Raw genomic sequence first — 13,945 nt, 5'->3', positions numbered from 1 at the left:
ATGGATGACTCAAACCAAACGTCTCCAGACAGGTTCATCCTACTTGGGTTATCTAATGTCCCTTACCTCCAGGTTATCTGTTTCCTCATGTTCTTGGTGATGTATATAATAACATTATCAGGAAATCTTCTACTGATCATCGTAGTGAGGATCAGCCCAAAACTACACAGTCCCATGTACTTCTTCCTGAGTAACCTCTCTATTATTGACATAAGCTTCTCCTCCTCTATAGTTCCAATACTCCTTATAAACACCCTATCCATAAATAAAAGTATTTCCCTATTAGGATGTGCAGTCCAGATGTACTTCTCTTTAGCTTTAGGGGCAGCAGAATGTATAATACTGGCCGTCATGGCCTATGATAGGTTTGCTGCCATCTGTAAACCGTTGTACTACAATAACATCATGAACAAGAAATTGTGCTTTTGTTTAGCTGCCGGGTCATGGAGTGTGGGCTTCATCAACTCCATCATTCATGTGGCCCTCACATTCCAACTGCCATTCTGCAGGTCCCACCATGTCAACCACATCTTCTGTGAGGTACCTCCATTCCTGCGATTGTCCTGCAAAGATACTAGGCTCAATGAGATAGCAGTGTATATCTCAGCAGGGATTATCGTTATATGTTCTTTCTTGTTGACCCTTATTTCATATGTCCATATTATCTCCTCCATCTTGAAGATCCGTTACTCCCAAGGGAGGTTTAAAGCTTTCTCCACCTGTGCCTCCCACCTCAATGTTGTCACCCTCTACTATGGGACCATAATGTTCATGTATCTGCAGCCACGCTCCAGTTACTCTCAAGAAACAGACATAGTTGTGTCTATTCTCTATACAGCAGTGACGCCAATGTTGAACCCTTTCATATACAGCGTGAGGAATAAGGATGTAAAAGACACCATAATCAATCATCTCAGTAGGCGATAAACTATCCAAAACCAATACTTAATATGAAGTGACCTCATATTTAGTAATGTTTACTTTATCAATTATTTTATTAAAGCTCCTATGTTGGGACACTTTTATGTGATTTAGGAGCTGCATGGTGGTACACCTAAATAATATGGAATCTTCTTGAAACATCAAACGGTTGTATAATAAATAAGAATTGTACATACACAGTAACTGTTACAATAAAATGGAATAACACATAAAGTGCATGATAATGAACAGAGCAAGAACTGACTTTCCTGCTGTTTAGATATAGTAGGAAATCATGATTGATAGAAATGATTGAACTTTATTGATCACATATTGATTTATTTGTCAGATACTGATTTATTAATCACATTTCATCAGTACTCACGAGAGAGGACCAGTTGGCGGGAGCAGTGCACAACATATACTATGATAACGAACCGTTGCTAAGTACTTGGTTAAACGAGGAAGTAGTCTGGGAGAGACTAAGCAAAATTAAGATAAATAAATCTCCTGGGCTGGATGGACTTCACCCCAGGTATCTTATGGAACTTAACTCAGAGCTATCGAGGCCCCTATACTTGATTTTCAGTGAGTCAATTAAATCAGGAATGATACCGAAGGACTGGCATATAGCAAAGGTGGTCCCAATATTTAAAAAGGGAATTAAAACTTATCCCGGTAACTATATCCCGGTAAGTTTGACATCTATATTGGGGAAAATACTGGAAGGTATAATAAGGGATAGCATTCTGGCGTACTTGGATTCCTCTAACGTTATTAATAGGAATCAGCATGGTTCTGTGAGGGACAGGTCATGTCAGACTAACCTAATTAGCTTCTACGAGGAAGTGAGCGATAATATTGATCAGTATAAAGCAGTGGATGTGGTCTTTTTAGACTTTGCTAAGGCCTTTGACAAAGTCCCACATAAGAGATTTATTTTCAAATGAACCACTTAACTGACGATTTATTTCGCCGAAAATCGCTCCGAAATTGTCAGGGTTTTTTATGCGTGAATTAGGTGAAGAACATGAATTTAACCCTATCCCAAATGATTTTAGTTGAAAAAAAGGAAAAAATATATTTTTTTTATCTTCCCCCCCCCCAAACATCGAAACATCGATTGGGAACATCGCGACCATCGGAACATTGGGAACATTGCGACCATCGCGGCTTTCATTTTGAAAGCTTGTACAGCCTGCAGGTATACAGGGGGGGTCTGGGGGTGGCTTGGGAGGGTTCATTTACACTCCCCATCGGCTGCCATTGTCTGCAGCCGCTGGAGGGGGGGATCCTGCCGTGCTGACTGATCAGCAGCACGGCAGACACAGGGGGAGAGTGCGGGGAGGCAGGGGGACTTCCGGTCCCTCTGACAGCAGCAGCGGAGGGAAGTTTATCTTCCCTGCCGCTGCTAACACTCTCTATCTGACTGGTCGCATCCTGTGCGACCAGGTCAGATAGAGCACTTGCAGACATGGTCGCATCTGATGAGAGTGTAATCCTGCCACTGTATAAATCATTGGTACGGCCACACCTAGAATACTGTGTACAGTTCTGGGCACCTCACTGCAAAAAAAATATCTTGGAACTCGAAAAGGTTCAGAGGTGAGCCACCAAACTGGTTAAGGGGTTAGAGGCACTGAACTATGAGGAAAGACTTACAAGGTTAGATATGTTTACACTGGAAAAGAGGCGGCTGAGAGGGGACATTATTAATATTTATAAATACATAACGGGGCAATAAAAGGATTTATCAGACGATCTGTTTATCATAAAAAGGCTACAGAGGACACATGGATACCCCCTGAGGTTAGAAGAGAAAAATTTCATACACAACGGAGGAAAGGGTTTTTTACAGTAAGAGCAGTAAGGATTTGGAATTCTCTGCTAGAAAATGTAGTAATGGTGGACTCAGTCAATAAGTTTATAAATGGATTAGATAAATTCCTAACTGAAAGAAATATCCAAGGATATAGTATTTAAATGAGGTAAAAATTTTATTTTAAAAAAAAAATTAAATTTTATAATACAGGTTGAACTCGATGGACATTTTGTCTTTTTTCAACCTCATCATCTATGTAACTATCATTGTGCATATGTGGAAACACTGCAGATCATTAGAAATATTAGACTTCTCAGTCCACCAAATATCTACCAAAATTACTGGATACCAAAAAATACCCATCAACAACATTGATAGGTGCGTCGGTCACTGGTGACGGGGACAGCAACGGATTTTGCGTAGAAAGCGATTGTAGGAAGATTGACGGGGAGAAGGCGTTTGTGGGTGGCAACTGACCTTTTTCTGGGAGTGGTTGGGGAAACGCAGGTGTTCACAAGCGTTCGCAGGGCAGGTGTCCGACGTCAATTCCGGCCCCAGACAGGCTGAAATGATCGCAGCGGCTGAGTAAGTTCCGGGCAACTCAGAAACTGCACAAAGTTTTTTTGTACAGCTCGGCTGCACATGCGATCGTACACTTGCAAAGCGAAAATACACTCCCCTATAGGTGGCGACTATCTGATCGCATCGCTGTAAAAAATAGCTAGCGAGTGCTCAGGTCTGAATTAGGCCCTTAGTTCTTATTTTCTCATATAATAGAAGACAAGAACATAAGGAAATCAGTGATGAATTCCAAATAATTATGATGAAGAATCAGGATGGTATCCCAAATACTATCTGTCTGGTTCTTTTACGTTCTTATACGTTCACCCAGTGATCTTAAAGGAGGTAGTACTGCTTACGTGAATGCTTACATCAATACACAGGTGAAAAACATCTAAAGGCAGCTTTACAACTTCACATCTAGATGTCACTTTCATGATGCTTATACAGATCTACAGAATGAGTCGCTCTTATATATAGGGGCTCCATCGCAACCGTGCACTCCCGGCGTGACTAGGCGATCCATCCCATTCTTCCCAATGCTTCCCATTCTGAGCGTCTGTCTGGGCGCACGCGCCCGCCCAAAGACGCTCTCCTTTCAAGTGAAGGGAGCGCGTCTCCTTCATGGGCGTGCGCACCCGACCAGACGGAGACGCTCACAGCATCCAGGCGTGCCCAGGCTGGCACGCCTAATCATAGACGGAGCCACGACTACCGTGGCTTCATCTGTAGATGTTCTACGCATATAGGGGTTTCTTTTCACTATTCTAATGCTCCAAATTTTCCAATCAGCCCATATAGTATTCTGCATTTAGGAATGTATTAGCCTCCTTTTTTTCATTAAATGGAAAACAGAGAAAACAAAAAGGGCATCAGAGGTGGATTCCAGTTGGATATACATAGGTTTGTGTTGACTTTCAAAAACGCTAAAACCAAAGAACTTGGGACAGTGGATCTGAGGCCCAATAACAACCCATCTGCATCTTAGTCTGAAAAGAACAAATGGGAAATGACAAAATGTTCTCTTCACATCCCTGAATAGCCCTCTTTCTGTGCAATGCATTGCCCCCCTGGCGGGGTGCTGGAGGCAGCGGGGGGGGGGGGATCAAGGTGCCTTGTTACCAAAGGAAAGAAGCTGCCTCTCCTTGCAGGTTGATGATGCATCTTCCAGCAGCATTCGCCAATGCATGTGTAGCCAGGCATACCATAATTGGGCGGTGCACGTGTATCCAGGCATACTGTACCATAATTGGCCAATGTATGTGAAGCCAGAAATACAATAATTGGCTGAGGCATAGGAAGCCAGCAATATGTACCATAAACGGCCAATGCGTGTGTAGCCAGGCATACCATAATTACCTGTGCTGCCATGTATCCCAACAATGACCAACAGCACATCAAGCTAGATTGAATTCCCCCTTAGACATTACACTTGATATTCTTAATGCTTCTAACTATTAGGAGAATGTAACAATACTCTCACCAATTTTGTTGCTAACAAGCCCAATAGGCTGATCTGGTCTATATCTAGTGAGCATTCCACCCAATAACCAAAGATTATATGTTTTTCTCATTCTCCCACAATTCATTCTCCTGCATTGACCTGCTCTTGGATTGTAGACACTAAATGATTTTATAGAAGCCATCATGATCACTAATCCATGGTTGGACCACTCCATAATCTCAACCACATTGAACTTTCTCAAAAACCTTGTTGGTCACATATTATGGCACCTAGGGGGTCATTCCGAGTTGATCGCTCGCTAGCTGCTTTTAGCAGCAGTGCAAACGCTAAGCCGCCACCCTCTGGGAGTGTATCTTAGCTTAGCAGAAGTGCGTCCGAAAGGTTAGCAGTTCTGCTATTAAATATTTTCATGCAGTTTCAGAGTAGCTCCAGACCTACTCCTACCTTGCAATCCCTGCAGACAGTTTAGTTCCTGTTTTGACGTCACAAACACGCTCAGCGTTCGGCCAGCCACTCCCCCCGTTTCTCCAGGCACGCCTGCGTTATCTGCTGACACGCCTGCGTTTTTTAGCACACTCCCGGAAAACGGTCAGTTACCTCCCAGAAATGCCCTATTCATGTCAATCACTCACCGATCAGCAGAGCGACTGAAAAGCATTGCTCAACCTTGTGTAAAACTGCATAGTTTTGTGTGAAAGTACTTGGCGCATGCACACTGAGGCCCATACGCATGTGCAGAACAGCCGATTTTTAGCCTGATCGCTATGCTGCAAAAAACGGCAGCTAGCGATCAACTCGGAATGACCCCCCTAGTCAAGACCCAAAACTCTCAAGATCCATGGAAACATATTGTCTTCCAGAAGGGAATATTTAGAGGTTAATCTGAATGTGGACAAAAATCTGTGGGAAGCTCATATAGGTGGCTGTTAGAAGCAATGTCACTGAATGTGCAACACACCCAAAAAAAGCAAACCGATGCTCTATTTACTCTATGTTGACCTTTTCCAATTGCAGTCCTTAACATCATTCCATACACAGCTACAGACTCCTAGAACAGTATAGCAAATAATAAAAATCAATACAATCTTAGGGGGGGAAATAATATAATGAATCTTTGAGTGGCCAATACAAAAAGTGCAAGATTCTTTGTTAGCCAGTCAGTAGATGCAAACAGGGCGTAACAGGGTATTATGACCATTAAGGGGGGGAAAGGGAACCTTAGGCCCACTACTGGCAGAGTCAGAAATGTTATGGTTCCCCCTATAACATGCATGAGAACAATCTTACACTACGTACCTCCACAATTTTCAGGATAACTGCACATGGCCCAAACACGGCCATCCCCACTTGTGACAGCTCAATCAAGATATCTCCAAAGAGGTAGTGAAGCCCTCAAATGACAAAATTCATATAAGCCCTGGCCCTGATGGCTTTGTGATACCCTACTACAAAACATTTGCCAAGGCGCTCACCATACAATTGTCACAGGTATTTAATCACAGTAATGACCATATCATACCGTGTCAGCAGTATGATATCAGAAGACCGATGCCAGGATCTCAACAGCCGGAAAACCGGCGGTAGGCTCAGTTAAGACAAATTATATCATGACATAATTCAGGTGTTACAAAATGGATATACTGTACCTAGAGAACTCTTTTGTCCATAAAGATTAAACTCTCAACCATGCTCCCAATTCCAAATCACTCACCAGTCTCTCAAGTACCTTGGCATTTTTATACCTGCTAAGATTCATAACCTATATGATTTTACTTTCTTACCTATTATTTAGAAAATTCTAATCCAATAAAACAATTGGATGAACCTTCCCATCTCAGTGCTTGATAGAATAACAGCATTGAACAAAAGTGTGATAGTCCCCAAGCTTGCTTATTGTAAGCAAATGCTCCTTCATCTGGCAATCAAAAAAAATCAAAAATATCCTGTTCCCGCCTCATACAATCTAAGGCATAGGGTGGTATATGTTTTCCCGATATCCAAACTTTTTCACTTACAGCATTTTTTCCACTATGTTACTGATTAGCTATTGAATAACGGCCACTACAATAACATTTCTCTAGATGAGGCCAAGTTCAACCCATATGCAACACTACTTCGCCTCCAGAGAGTACTTATCCCTCCACATATATACAATCACCTCTATTTCAGAGGTACCAATGCAACATGGCTTGCTGTCAACAAAAAAATAAGGAGAGACCACACTAGTTCCAGCTAGATTCCTAAATGTGGGAATCCTGACTTTCCACTGTCTCAACATAATGCATGGTTTCTTCAGTGGAAATGCAAGACAATGGGGCCTTCTCAGATGTCTTTGATCTGGGAGGCCATATTCTCTCTTTTCAACAATAACAGGACAAGTTTCTTCTTTGTAACTCATTTTTTTATGTATTTACAGCTATGGCATTTTGTGTTCTCTAAATCCCATCACTTTTTCACCTATGATTCCTCCTAACTGACATATTTAGTTCTCTGATATGTGTCTTGTTGTCAAATACATTTCAAATGAGATATCTTTACTCAGACTTTGGCGTCTATTCATGAAGCAGTGAAAAGAGTGGAGAAGTGAGCATGTGGTGAAGTTGCCCATGGTAACCAATCAGCTGCTCCGTACAATTGTATAGTATGCAAATTAAAAATGTTACTTCAATGCTGACTGGTTGTTCTCCACTGGCTCACTTCTCCACACTTTTCACTGCTTCATGAATAGACCCCTTGGTGTCACATACATGGCTAAATTATGGGGCAAGGATTTGCTTGAGGTTTCTGATTATCAAGATATTATTTTCCCCACTGTCAATATTTAAAGTTTTTGGACTCATCTTCACTGCAGTAGGTTCACTTTGAATTTCTTCATAGGGCTTATGTTTCCCAATTACAAAAACAGCATATATTCCCAGGGGTATCTGGATGATAGATGGACAGTGTCTAGTTAGACAGTCAATAGATAGACACCATGGGGGAAATGTAATAGGTTGTGATAATCAGAAGGTGAGAGATTTTGGGCACATTCTTCTGTTTTTTAAAGTGGCAATCACTGCAAAACCAGGTTGCTTTTGCCATGTAAATGATTGGCACTTTTAAAAAAAACGCAGAATTTGCCCAAAATCTCTAACTTTCTGATCCTCACACCCTATTACATTTCCTCTTATATGTTAGACAGACATTAGGTCAACAGGGTCAAAAGGTCGACATGAAAAATGTTAAAATACAAAAGGTCGACACGGTCAAAAGGTCAACATGAAAATGGTGGACATAGAAAAGGTAGACACTGTTGTTGTTTTTTTTTATTTTACATGTTTTTGGACTATTTCATACCGTCTCTATCCATGTCGGCATAGAGTTGGTTATAAACCTTGTGGCGAGCGCAGCGAGCCACCGAGCCCGAAGCGTGGCGAGCGGAGGGAGGGGATGTCTTTCTACAATCTAATTAATCAGCACAGTCTCCTGGTGCGTCTTAGTTGCATCGTGTTGTGCCTAAGATGCATTTTCAGCAACAAAAAAGATGCCCATCTGCATAGCTGCATGGGACCTGTTAGCTCACTTGCATCAAGCATCTCCCGCTGTGTTTACTATAATACAAAGTAACAGTACAAATATGAGATAGAAAAGAAATAAAAATAAAAAAGAATAATTAACCACAGCAAATCTAAAGTTGTTAAATGCAGGGCTATAGAACAGAGGGGCAGATGTATTAAGCCTGGAGAAGGCATAAAGAAGTGATAAAGCGGTGATAAGTGCAAGGTGATAACGCACCAGCCAATCAGCTCATAACTGTCAACTTACATGTTGGAGCTGATTGGCTGGTGTGTTATCATCTTGCACTTATCACCGCTTTATCACTTCTTTATGCCTTCTCCAGGCTTAATACATCTGCCCCAGAGGGTCATAGGTGTCAGTGCCAATACGTTTTATGATGTGCCCACCAGTTTGCAGGTGTCTCCTTAACAATTAGCCACTCTGCATATAGAGGGGACACAGCATGTATCTGCGCCCATGTGCTATCCCCATGTTAGCTGCTCCTATCTTTCTACTCTTTCAGGCAGTATAACGCCTGGGCAGTCTTCCTTCCTCTGACTTCCCTTACTGTCTCATATTCTCATTGTCTGCATCCTAGAAGTAGAGATGAGCGCCTGAAATTTTTCGGGTTTTGTGTTTTGGTTTTGGGTTCGGTTCCGCGGCCGTGTTTTGGGTTCGAATGCGTTTTGGCAAAACCTCACCGAATTATTTTTGTCGGATTCGGGTGTGTTTTGGATTCGGGTGTTTTTTTCCAAAAACACTAAAAAACAGCTTAAATCATAGAATTTGGGGGTCATTTTGATCCCAAAGTATTATTAACCTCAAAAACCATAATTTACACTCATTTTCAGTCTATTCTGAATACCTCACACCTCACAATATTATTTTTAGTCCTAAAATTTGCACCGAGGTCGCTGTGTGAGTAAGATAAGCGACCCTAGTGGCCGACACAAACACCGGGCCCATCTAGGAGTGGCACTGCAGTGTCACGCAGGATGTCCCTTCCAAAAAACCCTCCCCAAACAGCACATGACGCAAAGAAAAAAAGAGGCGCAATGAGGTAGCTGTGTGAGTAAGATTAGCGACCCTAGTGGCCGACACAAACACCGGGCCCATCTAGGAGTGGCACTGCAGTGTCACGCAGGATGGCCCTTCCAAAAAACCCTCCCCAAACAGCACATGACGCAAAGAAAAAAAGAGGCGCAATGAGGTAGCTGTGTGAGTAAGATTAGCGACCCTAGTGGCCGACACAAACACCGGGCCCATCTAGGAGTGGCACTGCAGTGTCACGCAGGATGGCCCTTCCAAAAAACCCTCCCCAAACAGCACATGACGCAAAGAAAAAAAGAGGCGCAATGAGGTAGCTGACTGTGTGAGTAAGATTAGCGACCCTAGTGGCCGACACAAACACCGGGCCCATCTAGGAGTGGCACTGCAGTGTCACGCAGGATGTCCCTTCCAAAAAACCCTCCCCAAACAGCACATGACGCAAAGAAAAAAAGAGGCGCAATGAGGTAGCTGTGTGAGTAAGATTAGCGACCCTAGTGGCCGACACAAACACCGGGCACATCTAGGAGTGGCACTGCAGTGTCACGCAGGATGTCCCTTCCAAAAAACCCTCCCCAAACAGCACATGACGCAAAGAAAAAAAGAGGCGCAATGAGGTAGCTGTGTGAGTAAGATTAGCGACCCTAGTGGCCGACACAAACACCGGGCCCATCTAGGAGTGGCACTGCAGTGTCACGCAGGATGTCCCTTCCAAAAAACCCTCCCCAATCAGCACATGATGCAAAGAAAAAGAAAAGAAAAAAGAGGTGCAAGATGGAATTATCCTTGGGCCCTCCCACCCACCCTTATGTTGTATAAACAAAACAGGACATGCACACTTTAACCAACCCATCATTTCAGTGACAGGGTCTGCCACACGACTGTGACTGATATGACGGGTTGGTTTGGACCCCCCCCAAAAAAGAAGCAATTAATCTCTCCTTGCACAAACTGGCTCTACAGAGGCAAGATGTCCACCTCATCTTCACCCTCCGATATATCACCGTGTACATCCCCCTCCTCACAGATTATCAATTCGTCCCCACTGGAATCCACCATCTCAGCTCCCTGTGTACTTTGTGGAGGCAATTGCTGCTGGTCAATGTCTCCGCGGAGGAATTGATTATAATTCATTTTAATGAACATCATCTTCTCCACATTTTCTGGATGTAACCTCGTACGCCGATTGCTGACAAGGTGAGCGGCGGCACTAAACACTCTTTCGGAGTACACACTTGTGGGAGGGCAACTTAGGTAGAATAAAGCCAGTTTGTGCAAGGGCCTCCAAATTGCCTCTTTTTCCTGCCAGTATAAGTACGGACTGTGTGACGTGCCTACTTGGATGCGGTCACTCATATAATCCTCCACCATTCTATCAATGTTGAGAGAATCATATGCAGTGACAGTAGACGACATGTCCGTAATCGTTGTCAGGTCCTTCAGTCCGGACCAGATGTCAGCATCAGCAGTCGCTCCAGACTGCCCTGCATCACCGCCAGCGGGTGGGCTCGGAATTCTGAGCCTTTTCCTCGCACCCCCAGTTGCGGGAGAATGTGAAGGAGGAGATGTTGACAGGTCGCGTTCCGCTTGACTTGACAATTTTGTCACCAGCAGGTCTTTCAACCCCAGCAGACCTGTGTCTGCCGGAAAGAGAGATCCAAGGTAGGCTTTAAATCTAGGATCGAGCACGGTGGCCAAAATGTAGTGCTCTGATTTCAACAGATTGACCACCCGTGAATCCTTGTTAAGCGAATTAAGGGCTGCATCCACAAGTCCCACATGCCTAGCGGAATCGCTCCCTTTTAGCTCCTTCTTCAATGCCTCCAGCTTCTTCTGCAAAAGCCTGATGAGGGGAATGACCTGACTCAGGCTGGCAGTGTCTGAACTGACTTCACGTGTGGCAAGTTCAAAGGGCATCAGAACCTTGCACAACGTTGAAATCATTCTCCACTGCACTTGAGACAGGTGCATTCCATCTCCTATATCGTGCTCAATTGTATAGGCTTGAATGGCCTTTTGCTGCTCCTCCAACCTCTGAAGCATATAGAGGGTTGAATTCCACCTCGTTACCACTTCTTGCTTCAGATGATGGCAGGGCAGGTTCAGTAGTTTTTGGTGGTGCTCCAGTCTTCTGTACGTGGTGCCTGTACGCCGAAAGTGTCCCGCAATTTTTCTGGCCACCGACAGCATCTCTTGCACGCCCCTGTCGTTTTTAAAAAAATTCTGCACCACCAAATTCAAGGTATGTGCAAAACATGGGACGTGCTGGAATTTGCCCATATTTAATGCACACACAATATTGCTGGCGTTGTCCGATGCCACAAATCCACAGGAGAGTCCAATTGGGGTAAGCCATTCCGCGATGATCTTCCTCAGTTGCCGTAAGAGGTTTTCAGCTGTGTGCGTATTCTGGAAAGCGGTGATACAAAGCGTAGCCTGCCTAGGAAAGAGTTGGCGTTTGCGAGATGCTGCTACTGGTGCCGCCGCTGCTGTTCTTGCGGCGGGAGTCCATACATCTACCCAGTGGGCTGTCACAGTCATATAGTCCTGACCCTGCCCTGCTCCACTTGTCCACATGTCCGTGGTTAAGTGGACATTGGGTACAACTGCATTTTTTAGGAGACTGGTGAGTCTTTTTCTGACGTCCGTGTACATTCTCGGTATCGCCTGCCTAGAGAAGTGGAACCTAGATGGTATTTGGTAACGGGGGCACACTGCCTCAATAAATTGTCTAGTTCCCTGTGAACTAACGGCGGATACCGGACGCACGTCTAACACCAACATAGTTGTCAAGGACTCAGTTATCCGCTTTGCAGTAGGATGACTGCTGTGATATTTCATCTTCCTCGCAAAGGACTGTTGAACAGTCAATTGCTTACTGGAAGTAGTACAAGTGGGCTTACGACTTCCCCTCTGGGATGACCATCGACTCCCAGCGGCAACAACAGCAGCGCCAGCAGCAGTAGGCGTTACACGCAAGGATGCATCGGAGGAATCCCAGGCAGGAGAGGACTCGTCAGACTTGCCAGTGACATGGCCTGCAGGACTATTGGCATTCCTGGGGAAGGAGGAAATTGACACTGAGGGAGTTGGTGGGGTGGTTTGCGTGAGCTTGGTTACAAGAGGAAGGGATTTACTGGTCAGTGGACTGCTTCCGCTGTCACCCAAAGTTTTTGAACTTGTCACTGACTTATTATGAATGCGCTGCAGGTGACGTATAAGGGAGGATGTTCCGAGGTGGTTAACGTCCTTACCCCTACTTATTACAGCTTGACAAAGGGAACACACGGCTTGACACCTGTTGTCCGCATTTCTGGTGAAATACCTCCACACCGAAGAGCTGATTTTTTTGGTATTTTCACCTGGCATGTCAACGGCCATATTCCTCCCACGGACAACAGGTGTCTCCCCGGGTGCCTGACTTAAACAAACCACCTCACCATCAGAATCCTCCTGGTCAATTTCCTCCCCAGCGCCAGCAACACCCATATCCTCCTCATCCTGGTGTACTTCAACACTGACATCTTCAATCTGACTATCAGGAACTGGACTGCGGGTGCTCCTTCCAGCACTTGCAGGGGGCGTGCAAATGGTGGAAGGCGCATGCTCTTCACGTCCAGTGTTGGGAAGGTCAGGCATCGCAACCGACACAATTGGACTCTCCTTGTGGATTTGGGATTTCAAAGAACGCACAGTTCTTTGCGGTGCTTTTGCCAGCTTGAGTCTTTTCAGTTTTCTAGCGAGAGGCTGAGTGCTTCCATCCTCATGTGAAGCTGAACCACTAGCCATGAACATAGGCCAGGGCCTCAGCCGTTCCTTGCCACTCCGTGTGGTAAATGGCATATTGGCAAGTTTACGCTTCTCCTCCGACAATTTTATTTTAGGTTTTGGAGTCCTTTTTTTTCTGATATTTGGTGTTTTGGATTTGACATGCTCTGTACTATGACATTGGGCATCGGCCTTGGCAGACGACGTTGCTGGCATTTCATCGTCTCGGCCATGACTAGTGGCAGCAGCTTCAGCACGAGGTGGAAGTGGATCTTGATCTTTCCCTAATTTTGGAACCTCAACTTTTTTGTTCTCCATATTTTATAGGCAGAACTAAAAGGCACCTCAGGTAAACAATGGAGATGGATGGATTGGATACTAGTATACAATTATGGACGGACTGCCACGGTTAGGTGGTATAAAAAAACCACGGTTAGGTGGTATATAATACAATTATGGATGGACGGACTGCCTGCCGAGTGCCGACACAGAGGTAGCCACAGCCGTGAACTACCGCACTGTACACTGGTTGATAAAGAGATAGTAGTATACTCGTAACAACTAGTATGACGACGGTATAAAGAATGAAAAAAAAACCACGGTTAGGTGGTATATATTATAATACAATTATGGTTGGACGGACTGCCTGCCGAGTGCCGACACAGAGGTAGCCACAGCCGTGAACTACCGCACTGTACACTGGTTGATAAAGAGATAGTAGTATACTCGTAACAACTAGTATGACGACGGTATAAAGAATGAAAAAAAAACCACGGTTAGGTGGTATATATTATAATACAATTATGGATGGACGGACTGCCTGC

At 44.4% G+C, this 13,945-nt stretch overlaps 1 protein-coding gene across 1 annotated transcript; it reads left to right on the top strand.

Moving 5' to 3' along the window:
- Window positions 1-927, top strand: LOC134981308 (olfactory receptor 5AS1-like). Its single transcript, XM_063948651.1, has one exon. It carries the CDS (start codon window positions 1-3, stop codon window positions 925-927), a length of 927 nt encoding a protein of 308 aa, XP_063804721.1.
- Window positions 928-13,945: the final 13,018 nt, after the last annotated feature.

Source organism: Pseudophryne corroboree, chromosome 12 (assembly GCF_028390025.1).
Source record: "Pseudophryne corroboree isolate aPseCor3 chromosome 12, aPseCor3.hap2, whole genome shotgun sequence".
NCBI classification, from domain to species: Eukaryota; Metazoa; Chordata; class Amphibia; order Anura; family Myobatrachidae; genus Pseudophryne; species Pseudophryne corroboree.
The sequence above is the reverse complement of the archived record's forward strand: the minus strand, read 5'-3'. Positions and strand labels throughout refer to the sequence as shown.

Coding starts and splice junctions, on each gene's coding strand:
- LOC134981308 (XM_063948651.1), top strand. CDS start 1: ATGGATGACTCAAACCAAACGTCTCCAGACAGGTTCATCCTACTTGGG.